Source organism: Carlito syrichta, unplaced genomic scaffold, assembly GCF_000164805.1.
Source record: "Carlito syrichta isolate Samal-C Ts95f unplaced genomic scaffold, Tarsius_syrichta-2.0.1 Scaffold123684, whole genome shotgun sequence".
Lineage (NCBI taxonomy): Eukaryota > Metazoa > Chordata > Mammalia > Primates > Tarsiidae > Carlito > Carlito syrichta.
Genome location: NW_007067780.1, coordinates 197,342 through 211,102, shown reverse-complemented (window position 1 = coordinate 211,102; position 13,761 = coordinate 197,342). Strand labels below are relative to the sequence as shown.

General features: G+C 46.8%; 1 protein-coding gene across 1 annotated transcript; it reads left to right on the top strand.

The window, feature by feature from the left end:
* Window positions 1-2,433: 2,433 nt before the first annotated feature.
* LOC103249876 (X-ray radiation resistance-associated protein 1-like) lies at window positions 2,434-12,295 on the top strand (the record flags this gene model as incomplete). The annotated part of the gene is made up of 7 exons (XM_021707739.1): window positions 2,434-2,527; window positions 3,237-3,352; window positions 6,929-7,270; window positions 10,118-10,316; window positions 11,059-11,174; window positions 11,371-11,476; window positions 11,849-12,295. Coding segments are annotated over 7 exons (1,227 nt in total), but the record flags the coding sequence as incomplete, so codon positions are not given.
* Between the last annotated feature and the right edge of the window lie 1,466 nt (window positions 12,296-13,761).

Below are 13,761 nucleotides of genomic sequence, written 5' to 3'. Positions count from 1 at the left end.
AGACTAAATAAATAAATAGTTGAAAAAATCAAAACAAGGATAATATTTCATGACACATTAAAATTATATGAAATTCAGATTTCTGAGTCTACAAATAAAGTTACATTAGAAAAGAGTCACCAAACCTATTTGTTGCAAGTTGTTTGTGGCTGCTTTTGTGCATCAGTAGTAAAGCTGAGTAGTTGCCACAGAGCCTGTATGGTCTGCAAAGCCTAAAACATTTACCATCTGGTCCTTGACAGAAAAGGTTTGCTGATTTCTGGTCTAGAAGATCGAATGTTGGAGTCCTTCAGGGCCCATTCCTAGTCCCTTTTCTCCTCTCACTCTCTCCTCTCTCCCTAGGAATGACTTCAGATATACACTGACCCACGAACAGTGACCCACAAATTTATAACTCCAATGCAGACCTCTCCTCTGTATTCCAGACCAGTGTGTCCAACTGCCTACTTGACATCTCTACTTGGAGGTCTCAAAGATACCTCCAACATACACATATCCAAAGTAAATTAATGATTTTTCTCTTCGAATTTTATGTTTTCCATTATTCTCTATCTGAGTGAAAAGCTCCATCATCTATCCAGTTACTCAAACCAAAACCTGGTTGTCATCCTTGATATTTCTCTCCTTTACAGCCCTTCTCCATGTCCCACCCATATCTAATCCATCATCACGTCTTATCAAACTTAGGTCCTCATATTTCTAAAATCCATAGAATGGGTTCTCTAAGTACCAAAAGCTTTAACTACCTTTGGTCCCGTCCCTACTTGCATCTCCAGTCTCATTTTGCACCAGGAGCCCTCTTAAATCCCTCCAGCAGGCTTTGGGCCTTTAACACATTGTTCTCTTTGGCCAGAACACTTCCTCTCTGAATTAAAGCAATACTAGCTTCTGTAACAAACTTAAACATCTCAATCACTTAATACAACCCAAGTGTATTGATTGCTTTTACAAAGCCCATTGTGGATACTCTTGGTTGGCAGGCGGCCTTCCACATGATTATTCAGAGACCCAATTCCCCTCTGGCTATGCTGTCATCTCATTGGGTCTTCAGAGTACTTTATTGGATGGAACGTATGTATCTGGTGGGTAGATGGGTGGGCAGGGGGAGTGTGTCAGAGGGAGGAAAACAGAGCAAGTGCAGGAGGTTTTGTATGGGGTGTGCCTGAAGTAGCATTTATCGATTCTATTCGAGTTGCAGCAGCCAGAACTGAATCCTTGGACCACACCCAACTGCCTGGGAGGCTGGGAGATATAATCGAGCTGTGTGCTAGAGGTAGAGAGAATGGTTTGGGCTAATAGAGTTGTCCATGTCACACATTCCACCCCTACTGCATTCACTAGTCACACCCTACCCCTCCCTCAGCTCTCAGGGACACCTTCTCTTCTTTGACTAGGTTGGGTCATCCTAACTCTTCCTGCCTTTCCCTGTTGGGGCACTTATCACATTGTATATATACTCTCCCTGGTGTTGCTTTTTCTTCAATGCTTGTTTCCCACTAGACAGTTGGGAAATGAATAAAAATGAAAGAGAAATTAGTTGCTACCATTAAGGCTCTGGAGAGAGCCACACTGACATGCCCGCCCTCTTCGGCCCTTGGCTAAGCGCCTTCTATGGGTCCCACATCCGATCCAACACTTTCAGTGTGTCCAGGTCTGATAGGCCACTACCCTACTCTTGGCCCTTCTGAGACCGATGGCCCTGATTCTTTTCCACTGCTAATAGATATTCCCCCTAAGCTAGTTCCCAGGTGTCCCAGGCACTCTGCTGAACAAGGATTGTGTTTTCTTTTGCCCTTCAGAGGCTGGCTTGGCCAATAAGCCACTACTTGCAGGCTGGCTTCACAGGGAAGTCTCTGGATCCCAGGCAGCCATAAGGTCTCCCTTACCACCTCATTTACTAGGCCTTAGATGTATGGGCCCCTGACCTCTGGTCCCCACCCCTCCCCAGATCACTGCCCAGCAGTGGCCCCAGTGAAAGAGGCCATCAGCAATGTTGTTGACACACTGGTGGGATGTGTAGAGGTTTGCTTTGAGGAAGGTGAAATGTCGAGACAAATTGAATCCTGAAGTCAATGTCCTGCGAAGCTTCCAGACTCTGTGAGACAAGTGCTTTATGTGCTTGTTCTGTTCTGCTGCCAACATCCCAATATTTGATATAGATATAGACTACACCTCCAGCTTAGAGAAGGGAGAAAAATCCTTAACTCTCAAACATGAGACTGTGACAGTAGAATTCCAGACAGAAGGGGCAAGGCATTCTGGACCCGAGCAGGCAACATTGTAGGCATAAGGCTCTGCCCAGCAGTGAGTCCAGTCTACAGCAGCATCTTTTCCCCAATCCTACCCCAATCCTAGCAAGTGTATGGGCCTAGACGTACCTGACAGCGGTGAGGGGTAGTGGCATCTTGATGGTCTCTCCTGCATTCGTTACAGATCGCAAAGGAGGAAGCTGTCCTACCAGCCGCTCTCTTCCCGTCTCTCTGTGAGCTCATCTTTCACAACAACCCTCTGGTGGCCCATACACGAGGTATGGTACCCGCAAACCTGCCTCCCCAACCCAGTGCCCGAGGAACAGCCCTACCTTATCCATGCCAAGCTCTGGATTCTGCCCTGTGGGGGAGGTTCCTGGTACATTGGGGAATGGAGAAGAGCTCTGTACCAGCTCATCCTGTCCTGTGAAGCAGGCACTATTGTCCCCGTGGACAGTGGTGGAAACTGAGGCTCAGGGAAATTTATGATCTGCCCAAGCCCACATGGCAAGAAAGAGTTTTGAGTTGGGAGTGGAATACTGGGTTATCTAGATCCCATGTTTAAGCTGCACCCTGCTTTGTGGAGCAGGTCTGTTGTGACCCATTTCCTACCTCCCAGCTAAGGTACAGGCCAACTGTAGGAACCTCCCAGAGCACACTGAATGTAGCCATGCAGTGTCAGCAGGGAGCCTACTGTCCAAGACACAAGCTGGAGGCATTCTAGAGTCCTGGGCCCTCGAGTGACACCAATGTAGTTCTAATCCTTGCTCCACACTCTCTCTGATACCTTGGGTAAATTCTTTAAGCTCACTGTGCCTCAGTTTCCTTGCCTATTGAAACAATATGGTACCTACCTGCTAAGGTTGATATGAGAATTAAATAAGTTGCATTAATACAAGTAAAGCAATTTGAATAGTGTCTGGCACAAAGTAAGTCCCAGTATAAAGTTTAGCTGCTAATAATCTTATTTTCCCATCATGGCACCAGGGGTCCCTCCACTGCTCAAGAGCTTCCTCCAGGAGCGACTAGGTATCCGCTTAATTCGAAGGAAGACAGTAAAGGCCAGGCATCACATTTTGATGCCTCGGAAGGAATCACGGAAGGTGAGGCTTCCAAGGCAGGACTTCCCCCACAAGGAGTGGAACCTATTGTGATGCACATAAACTAACCTGGTGGTAGATCCGCTCTCTCCCACAGCGCCTGCAGTCTCTCCATTAGGGTCAGGATTGCCTTCTTTCCTTTCTCTGTGAGATACATATGTAACCAGGAGGGACAAGACAGTCAAAGTTAAGAGTAGGGAGGAGCCTTGGAGGTCTCTGAGTCTCACCTCCTGATTTAATAGAGAAAAGCCTAGAGAAGGAGCTATGGAGAATGGGGAGAAATCAGCAATGATGTCTTCTAATGAGCCTGGCTCTATCACTTTCCATAGTTCCCTGACTTTGGGCAAGAATTTCATTCTGTGAGCTTCAGTTTTCTCAACTCTAAAACCTCAGAGCTGCTGAAAGGATTGGATGAAACAACAGATATGAAAATATATTAACTCCCCAAACTCATACCAATACAAGTTATAGTCACCTACAGTAATTAAGAATGGCTGGGCCAGGACTAGAATACCAGCTCCTGCCTAAATTTTAAGGAAGCATTTCCCTATGTTGAGATCTGTCTGCCTCCTTTGACACTCTCCCAGCCAGGCTGTTAGATTTGCCTTTTGGGATGCCATAAAGTAAGGCAAATTCCTCTTTCATTGGAAGAATTTCAAATATTTCCATGAAATGCTCCTCCCTCCTGAGTTTTATAGTCTTTCTCCCGCCAAAAACTTGACTAAGCATTGCTGATTCCAAAACTTAAATACAGTTACTCCCTTGCCACCCACTCTACAGCCTGCCTCTGTCCAGTCAAACTCTTGTCGTAAGTCCTCAGATGACCAGAGCAAGAATTTAAAGTCAGAAGTAGACAGAAATCCCAAGGCTTCCATCACCTTCCCCCTTGTCTGTTGCCTCCTCTAAGGATCTACTACTTCCCTTCCCATCAGCCACCTAGGGAGGGGTCAGAATCAGAGCAAGCTGGATGCTGTGTACAGCAGTGGTCCTCAACCTTTTGGACATCAGGGACCGATTCCATGTTAGACGATTTTTCCATGGATGGGGTGGGGGTGATGTGCAGTCAAACCTCACTGCTGATGTTAATCTGTTTCTGCAGCTGCTCCCCAGCGCTAGCATCACCTCCTCAGCTCCACCTCAGGTCATCAGGCATTAGATTCTCATAAGGGGTGCACAACCTAGGTCCCTCGCATGCGCAGTTTACAGTAGGGTTCACACTTTTGTGAGAATCGAATGCTGCTGCTGATCTGACAAGAGGCAGAGCTCAGGAGGTAATGTGCGTGATAAGGAGTGACTGTAAATATAGGTGAAGCTTTGCTCACTCACCCGCCACTCACCTCCTACTACGCAGACCGGTTCCTAACAGGCCATGGACTAGTACCAGTCCATGACCCAGGGGTTGGGGATCCCTGGTGTACAGAATCCTCTCTCCACTTTACAGAGCACCCATGGCCAGTACTCTGCTGAGCACTGGCACTTATGCTGTCACAGAATCCTCACATCAGATGAGGAGAGGCCAGAGAGACGTGAACTAACTTTTTCAAAGTTAGTGGTGGGGCCCGGGAGACCCCTCAGCTCTCCTTCCATCCAAGGTTCTGTTTGGCAGAATTGGGTTAACAGAAATGGCCAAATGAGAAACAAGTCGGTGCTTTGTTCATCTAGGCAACATCCTCTAGGCTAGACTGGAGAATGTGGCTTAGTACAGAATCCATACTGGGGATGATGCCTGCATGTCCTGGTGTGCATATAGAATTGGGACTAGAGACACAGATTGGACCCCTGGGCCTTTTACTCACTCAGTTACATGGACAAAGGCCTCAGGCCTTCCCCTCATACCTAGGCATGGCAAAACAAGAGGCAAAGGGAGAACCTGCCAGAGCAGGCCTGTAACCAAGAAGCTCTGTGAGCCCTTTGCTTATGAGGACAAAAGTGAGGGATAAAACAGCCTGCTCTTGATGACTGGTGATCCAGCCGCCAGGGAAGCAGGACCCAGTGACATCAACCTCTGGCCAATGTGGTTAGCTGTTCCTTCCTGGCAAGGGGCCAGGAAAGTAGTGGTGGGATAGAAAAAGAGCATTCCCTCCAGCACTCCTCCACCCAGAACTGTGGGAAGGAGGGATGCATGTTGCCCCTTTCCCATCAGCTGCCAAAGGATGGCACTCAGTGTTTTAGATATTGAGGCATGGTGCTGCCTGTTCCCCTGTGGCATGGGTTCTGAAAAAAGACGCTGGGTCCCTTAGGCTCCATCTAAACGCTGAGGCTTTACAAATTTTCAGAAAGGAAATATTTTCTGTCTCTCCTTCTTTTTATTTTACTTATTTATTTATTTTTTTGAGTCAGGATCTTTCTTTGTTGTCTAGATTGGAGTGCAGTGGCATGATCACAGCTCACCACAGCCTTCAACTTCTGGGTTCAAAGTGATCTTCCTGTGTCAGCCTCCTGAGTAGCTAGAATTATAGGCATGCACCACCACACCCAGCTAATTTTTTTTTTTTTAAGAGATGAGGTCTTGCTGTGTTGCCCAGGCTGATCTCAAACTCCTAGACTCAAACAGTCCTCTCACCTCAGCCTCTCAAAGTGCTGGGATTACAGGCATGAGCCACTACGCCTGGCCGAAATATTTTCTTAATAATAATTATCTCACAAAAGGCATCCTCTGAACTCCTCAGTACATTTGCACACATCATTTCATTTGGCAGAACTCTATGACAGAGGCAGGGAAGGGACTATTCTCCCATTTTACAAGAAGGAAATGGAATTTCAAAGGTCAGAATTGTATTCCAGCACACATTTTTCTAACTACAGTGCTTGGGATCTTTCCACTACACAATACAGTCTATAAAAGTGCAGATATAAGTGGACCAAATACCTTTGACAAAGAATAAAAGACAATCTGCCATGTAAATAGGGAGAGGAGAAAGAACTATGTCCAGTTGAGGTACACGGGGCAGCTGAGGCAAAGATGGAGGGAGAGATTGTTGACAGGCTTTTGCTAAATAAGGAAATGGAGCAGTCCACCAGGAAACAAGTCATGTCTTTAGTCCTGAACCCTAGAGAAGTCTGTCTTTTGGATCTTTCTATAAAGTACAGGGACCAGCATTCTGAAAGGGGCCTGTGCTTCCATCTTCCAGAAAATATAGGACCATCCCCCAACACCCCCTTCTAGGAGTCCTGGGGAAAGTCAAAAGCACCATGTTAAACCTTGCTCTGAAGAGTGAGGCTGCTGAGAGCCAGAGTGATGTAGCAGGGCTGTGGCTTGAGGTCTGGAGCCCAGGGCTGGAATCAGTCAGTAATCCAGGCTCTACCGCTGAACCACTCTGTAACCTTGGACAACTCAGTTTACCTCTCTGAGCTCTAGTTTCCTCATCTATAAAATGAACTAATTATGCCCTGGGTAGTTTTGAAGTATAAATACAACAACTTAGGTCACACATGGGGGACATTATAGATACCCATCATGTATGATTTCCGTCCTTACCCAGTACCATGACTGTTGCACAGGTGGCCTAAGATGGTTAGGCCCAGGAGGAGGGACTCCTGATTAGGAAGCAAATTCAATCTACCTTTCTCCCATGACAGATAAAAACCCAGGTCCCAAAGGTGCCGAAGCAGCCTCTGCTGCTCCATCAGCCACATGTGACCACAAGCAAGTCTCCCTCAAGGGATATGCTGGAGTCAGAGGCAGGGCTGACTGAAGAGCTGCCCACTGCCAGAAGGGCCTACCTGGATCCAGAGATGCCTGCTGAGGACCTGGAAAGCCTTTCTCTGTCTCACCGGACCTTCGTGCCAATGCCTCCTATCTGCTCTGACTCCACTGTGCACACTGAAGAGACTGCGTCACGCCCGAGTGACACAGCCATCCACCCAGAGCACCCATCAGATGAGGACACCAAGAGCACAGAGTCCATCTTTCTGACCCAGGTACCTGTATCCAACTGCCCTCAGCTTGCATGGGTTCCTGTAAACCCCTTAGCAGGCTGGACTTCTGTGGGCAGCTGAGAGCAAGCACATGGCAGGTCTGGAAACCAGAAGTCGGCACCCTTGGCAGGGCTTATAAGCCTCTTCCGGGAGAACCTCTGACCCAAGGCTATGGATAGGGATATCCATGAGGACAAGTTATGTTCCTGTGGCACAAACAAGATCTGAGTCTAATGGGGTGTGGTTCTGACCAGTTTTTCAAAAGGGTTTGCTGCTGCCTCTGCCTGTCTACTTAAGGTCAGCTGGCTTTGGATGCTGCCTCTGGATCCTGGCAACACAGATGGATCAGACAAGCTCCTGCCCTTAGGGTGCTCTCAGACTAATGGGAAGCATAGACAGGAACAATACATGCAATCATGTAATCAGCTCTGAGATTGAGGGAAACTCAGCAGCTGAGAGCCTGAAGGAAGACGGAATGCCTCTGCCCCAGACCAGGAGGGCATCCTGGAAAAGGTTCATATGAGCTGAGTTTTGCAGGCTCAGTAGGAATTAACAAGGTGAAGATATGGCAGCAAGGACATTTTGGGCAGAAGGAACAGCATGAAACAGGGACTAGAGGATGGAAATGAAAATGGTATATGCAGAAACTACAAATGTTCAGCATCAGTGCAGCTGAAGGGTGGCATATAGGAAAGGGAAATAGAAGGATAGAAGAGTTGGCATGGCTCCTTGAACTGTATCATTCGACATCCCTTTCCCTGATCTCCCTGCTTCTGATTTTACACTTTCCGTCTTCCCACTGCCACATTTTTCCAGGATGTTCATCCATCCATGCATTTGTGTCTGACTCTCCATCCATCTCTTTCTTTATTCCATAGATGGACTTATAGTGACATAAATTCATACAGTATAAAGGTATCTTTATGAACTATCTCAGAACATTTTTAGAACAATGCAGAATATAAACAAAAGTATTAAAAACAATTGAGAGTTAGATGAAAGGAAAATAAGGACAGTAAAGGAACTAATAAATACAAGTGTAACTCTGTAACTTAAACATGCATATCATGTACTGCTGCTCTCATTATAAAGGTGTATTGTCAAAATGCAATTCTAAGCTCCCAGCAGCCAAAGAAATACAATTAATTATGAGTCACCTTGTTTTTCAGGGGAAAAAAAAATCTTGTAAATTTTTTTTTCTTTTGCCTAATTCCCCTGGCTATAACCTCCAGTATAATGTTGAGTAATAGCAAGACCAGACATCCTTATCTAGTTTCTATTCCTAGAGGGAAAGCATTCAGTCGTTTACCATTAATTATAATGTTAGCTTTGGGTTTCCCATAGATGCCCTTTATTGTGTGGAGGAAGATTCTTTCTATTCCTAGTTTATTGAGTGTTTTATATCATGAAGGAGTGTTGGGTTTTTTAAATGCTTTTTCTTTATCTCTTGAGATGATCATATGATTTCAGTCCTTTATTCTGTTGACATAATGTATAATGTTGATTCTGGGCGTTAAACCAACCTTGCATTCCTGGGATAAATCCCTCTTGGTCATAGTGTATAATACTTTTTATATGTTGCTGAATTTAGTTTGCTAATATTTTTTGAAGATTTTTGCATTTATAGTTATAAGTAATATTGGTCTGTATTTTTCCTTTCTTGTGATATATTTCTCTAGCTTTGGTTTCAGAGTAATACTGACCTCAGGGAGTATTCACTATTTTAATTTGTGGAAGAATTTGTGAAGGACTGTTATTAATTATTCTTTAAACATTTGATAAAATTCACCAGTGAAACCATTTGGTCCTTGTGGTAAGTTCTAAAGTTACTGATTCAACCTTTTTACTTGGTGTAGGTCTGTTCAGACTTTCTATTTCTTCTTGAGTCTTTTTGTTTTTCTTTTTAATAAAGAGATAGAGTCTCTCTGTGTTGCCCTGGCTGGACTGCAGTGGCTATCCACAGGCATAATCCAACTACTGATCAGCACAGTTTTGATCAGCTCCATTTCTGACCTGGGCCAGTTCATACCTCCTTAGGCAACTTCATGATTCCCCAGTCCTGGGAGGTCACCATATTGATGCTGAACTTACTGTGGACACCAGATGGGCATAGCACATTATAGCAGAAAACTCCTGGGCTCAAGCAATTCGTCTGCCTTAGCCTCCTCAGTAGCTGGGACTATGCCCAGCTACTATGTACCACTATGCCCAGCAAGTCAGCCATTTTAATAAAGGACATAACTACATTCCTACGTAAAAATACAGATTTCATATTTCTTATAAAACCATTAGGGTAGGCTAAAATTCTTCATGGCTTGCCTTTAGAATCAAGATAAGGAAAATACAAAACAAACATCCTCAGCTTGGCATTTAAAGGTCCTTCCTGATCTGGGCCTGCTTATGACCCCAGTTGCTATCTCTTCACATCATATTCTAACCATACCAATCTTTAGTTCCCCATAAATACTCCTATATCTTACCTTTACACTTTTGCTCATGATGTTCCTTGCCTGAAACAGTCATCCTTTCTCATTACTTGCAATCCACCCCTCTCTCCACCTCTACCAGAGGATATTTCTCCTAGCTCTTTAAGACTTAGCTGAGGCTAAGGCATTACTTCCTCCAAGGGAGCTTCCTAGCTGGGTTGGGACTTCGAACTTCTGAGACCACCCCAAACCATTAAGCTCCCTTCTGTTAACAGCATTTATCAAGGTATGTGGTCTATTTTCATATCTGCCTCCTTCCATCCCAGTCTTGGTCTTGGCCTTAACAGGGCCCAGCGTGCTGACCAGCACAGAGCTGATGCTCAGAAGTATTCATGGAATGAATGTGTTTTCTTCTTGCACACAGGTGAGTGAGCTTCCTTCCTCCATCATCCATAGGGATGATTTAGAGGTGAAAGAAAAAGACCAAAGGAGACCACCAATAGCACCCAGAGAGGTGAAGAGGACTCGGAGGAGGCTCCTATCTGCCTCCCTTCCCAGCAAGTACCATGGCTATGAAGAGCTGCTGACAGCCAAGCCTGATCCAGCCTTCATTGAGCCAAAGGGTATGGGGGGTATATCCTTGCTCCAGGGCAAGGGACCCTTCTCCACAGCCCAGATCAAGTCAGGACCGAGCCTTCTTTTCCCAGCCAGGGTGCTGTCCTCTGTCTAAATGTCTCTCAAAGGGCTCTTTAGGGTATCCTGGTTTGAAGCTCTACATGTTGGGACCCTTGGCCTGGGTTGAGTCTTCACTGGCTTATGGGGAGCCACAACTTGTTCAGAGATTCCAGCTGGTCTGGGCTACCTATGGATGGAAAATCTCTCCTCAGGAAAGGTTTGATGAACAAATTTCCAGGCTGGCCAGATTCTTTAGCTCTTCCCAGCCCAGTTAAGTCCCAAAATGAACATCCAAAATTCTCCTTATTTGGTTTGAGACAAAGGAGACAGATTCTTCTCTGAGTCCCTAAAACTGCTTTGTTAATGGTATTTGTGCTTTCAAAGAAACTGGCACTCAGTTGGGCCCTCTTGGGTGTCAGCCCCTGTGGTATAATGGGGCCACATTGGGGCCAGCCCTTTTCCCCATTCCAATTTTCCCTTAGGATCTGTGCTCATATGGGACAATTATTCACTGAAGAATGATGGAACTTCAAGCACTGGAATGGATCAGGGAGAGACCTGGGAGCAGTGCTTTCTTCTTGCAGACTTTCAGATCCTTTTGTCTATAGCTGCTATGAGACTAGGGAATGACAAAATCAGGAGAGGCATCTGGGAGAAGTGCCTTGACACCATCTTGCCTTCTTGCCCTAGGAATCCAGAAGAATGCACAGGCCCTGCAGCACATGCTGAAGTACCCACTCCTGTATCGCTCCTCCAAACCCAAGCTGGATACACTTCAGAAGCCCTATGTTTCCAGAGAGAAACAGGTAAACATCCGGCTCACTGAGTATGCAAGTGGTCCCTCAGGATCCCCCAGGATACGGATGTGGCTGTCACCTTGGGACCCTCTGAGGGCCATGCATTCCCAGTGCCACCAAGTGCTCCCTGCCTGTTGCTGAGGGGAGGCCAGGAAAGCCTGAGCATAATCCCAGGACAACACCCGCCTTTCTCGTCTTCTGTCAGGCGCGAAGGATCCCAATTCCGCCCCCTCGGAAGACTCGAACCCAGCTGCTGGATGACATCCTCCTTCGCATGCGGGACCCCCGGAACATTACAGAGGCTCCCCTAGGTATGGCTCTGCTGCAGCTGCCAGAACCCAGGATCCGGCAACTGATTCATCTGCTGGCATAAGGCAAAGGACAGGGCTTACGCCAGAGCAGGAAGGGCCCTGAGAGAGCGTCTGCCCCAGTCCTTGCTTTGTGCAGACCAGGACGCAGAGACCCAGAGTGAGGCAGGGAGTTGCCTAAAGTCACACAGCATGTTAAGGACCTGAACCAAGGTTGACTTCCTGCACCCCAAGCTTGAATAGGTCATTTTCAGCCCCCTTAACATCCTCTTCCATGCCACCCCACTTTCTAGGGGGTCTCTGGGCCCAAGCCACTGCTTCAGGCTGGGTAGGAACCAGGGAGAACTTGGTGTCCCTGGGCTTCTCTCCCCGCAGGTGCTGTCCTGCACCGGCGGACTGAGCAGCGGCTGATGAACCAGAAGCAGTACCTGGAGGCCAAACGGCTGCTGAAGGAGTTTCGGGCACGCTACCGGCGGTTGGTGCGCAGCTCTCTGCAGACGGTGTTTGGGGCCACCCCGTTGCCCCCAGCCCGCCCGGCTCTAAGTGAGGGCCAGCCCAAGTTCGGCCGCTTCCTGGAGTTCATGGATGAGTTCTGCCAGGAGCCCGTGACCAGCGACTCGAAAGGCTAGGACTTGCACAGGGCTGCACCCCAGGCCTCCCCAAGGGCTCTCTGCCTCAGGCCAGCTGGTCCGGATGTGGGCCTCAGAGCTGTGTTTGACCAGCTTGTTGGTCGCTGAGCAGGAAGCTCATCAGGACCTCCTCTCCCTGGCTGGGCATTACCTGGTGCCCTGCCCAGTAGCAATAAAGTGTGGATGCACGGGACAAAAGAGTGGGTACCGTGCATTCTTTTCCAAGTTTCGATGGAACAGGGGTATATTTGTTCTGCTGGATGAGAAACCGATGCCAAGGGGATTTTGAACGATGTTCCAAAAAGGGGTATTTTTAAAAATCAGATATTCTGAGTACAGCCCAAATGTGCAAAGATATGCTATCCTGCACATCCATTCTTTACTCAGACTCTTTCTTGGTGCCTTCATTAGAAGTACAAATAGTTGAATGGGAGAATGGCACAGTAAACCTGTGGAAACTCAAGGTAACCTACTTCAAAAGACATGGGAGCCCCGTCCCAGCTCCTCATCTCCCCCACATTCTGAATGCCAAAGCAAGATATTCAACATGGAGTCTTTCCCAGAGCAAAGACAGCACTGAAAACTAGACAGCACACTATCCAAGCCGACCCTGTGTTCTTGTGCAGGATTGCCTTCCAGAGACAAGACATTGACTAGAAACACACATTCACTCTCATGAGTTTCCTTTACTGTATTTGCAACTTGGGCCTCGCCTCAAGCAGGCAAACATACATTGAAGAATGCACTTTGGTACTGTTTAAATAAACAACACATCTTCCCACTTGATTCCATGCCATTTCCTTGTTGGCAGAAGCATCCCCGACAGGACATGCCCTGTTCCAAGTCGTCTATCTTTGTCAAAATGCTCTTTATGGTGAGTCACAGAGGAGGCAGCCAGCAGTGGCAGTCCACAGGATCCAGGTACCTTCTCCAATTCTGATGCAGACAGCAGGTTGAATAAAATACACAACCCATCTTCTCCTTCTAGGCAGGAAGGGGAAAGGCCTTTAGGACAACTGTATTTGTACAAAGAGTTGAGAGTAAACAGCACACCAGGCACACACACACAATCCATTTGTTGGCATTAAGGACAACCATCTCTTGCATAGTACCTATTCTCTCCTTAGGACTTCAGTGCTCTGCTGGAGGCTCAGAGTTGCTAAGATCATGTTGGATGCAAACTGGAACCCACTGAGGAAAAGCCCCTGCTCCCACTGGCGGCGGCACAGCTCTGGAGGGTGGTAGTGCCAACAAGGGGAACTCTGCAAGCTACCATATTAACCCCAAACCAGGGCCAACAGCTACTACTGAGCTCTAACAGCTTGATATGTGAAGAGTGCATTGCCTGTTTTTACCTCATTAAATAAGAGGAAAGGAAGATAAACAAGCCTTGCTTTCCCTTGGCCTTGTTAAACTATTTCTTGATTTAAGACACCAGAAAGGAGAGAGGCAGCTTGCTCAGAGTTTGAGATTGCCTCTCACATGCTGAAGGCTGTTAAAAAGTTGCCACCTTACTGACAAGACGTTGAGGCATTTACTCACAAAGGAGAGTAAGATTTTTCTTAGGAAAAAAATACTGATAATACATACAACAATCTGCACATTCAATCTTGGCACTTTATCCTTCGTCCAGTCTGAATGATCTCTAAACTGGTGACC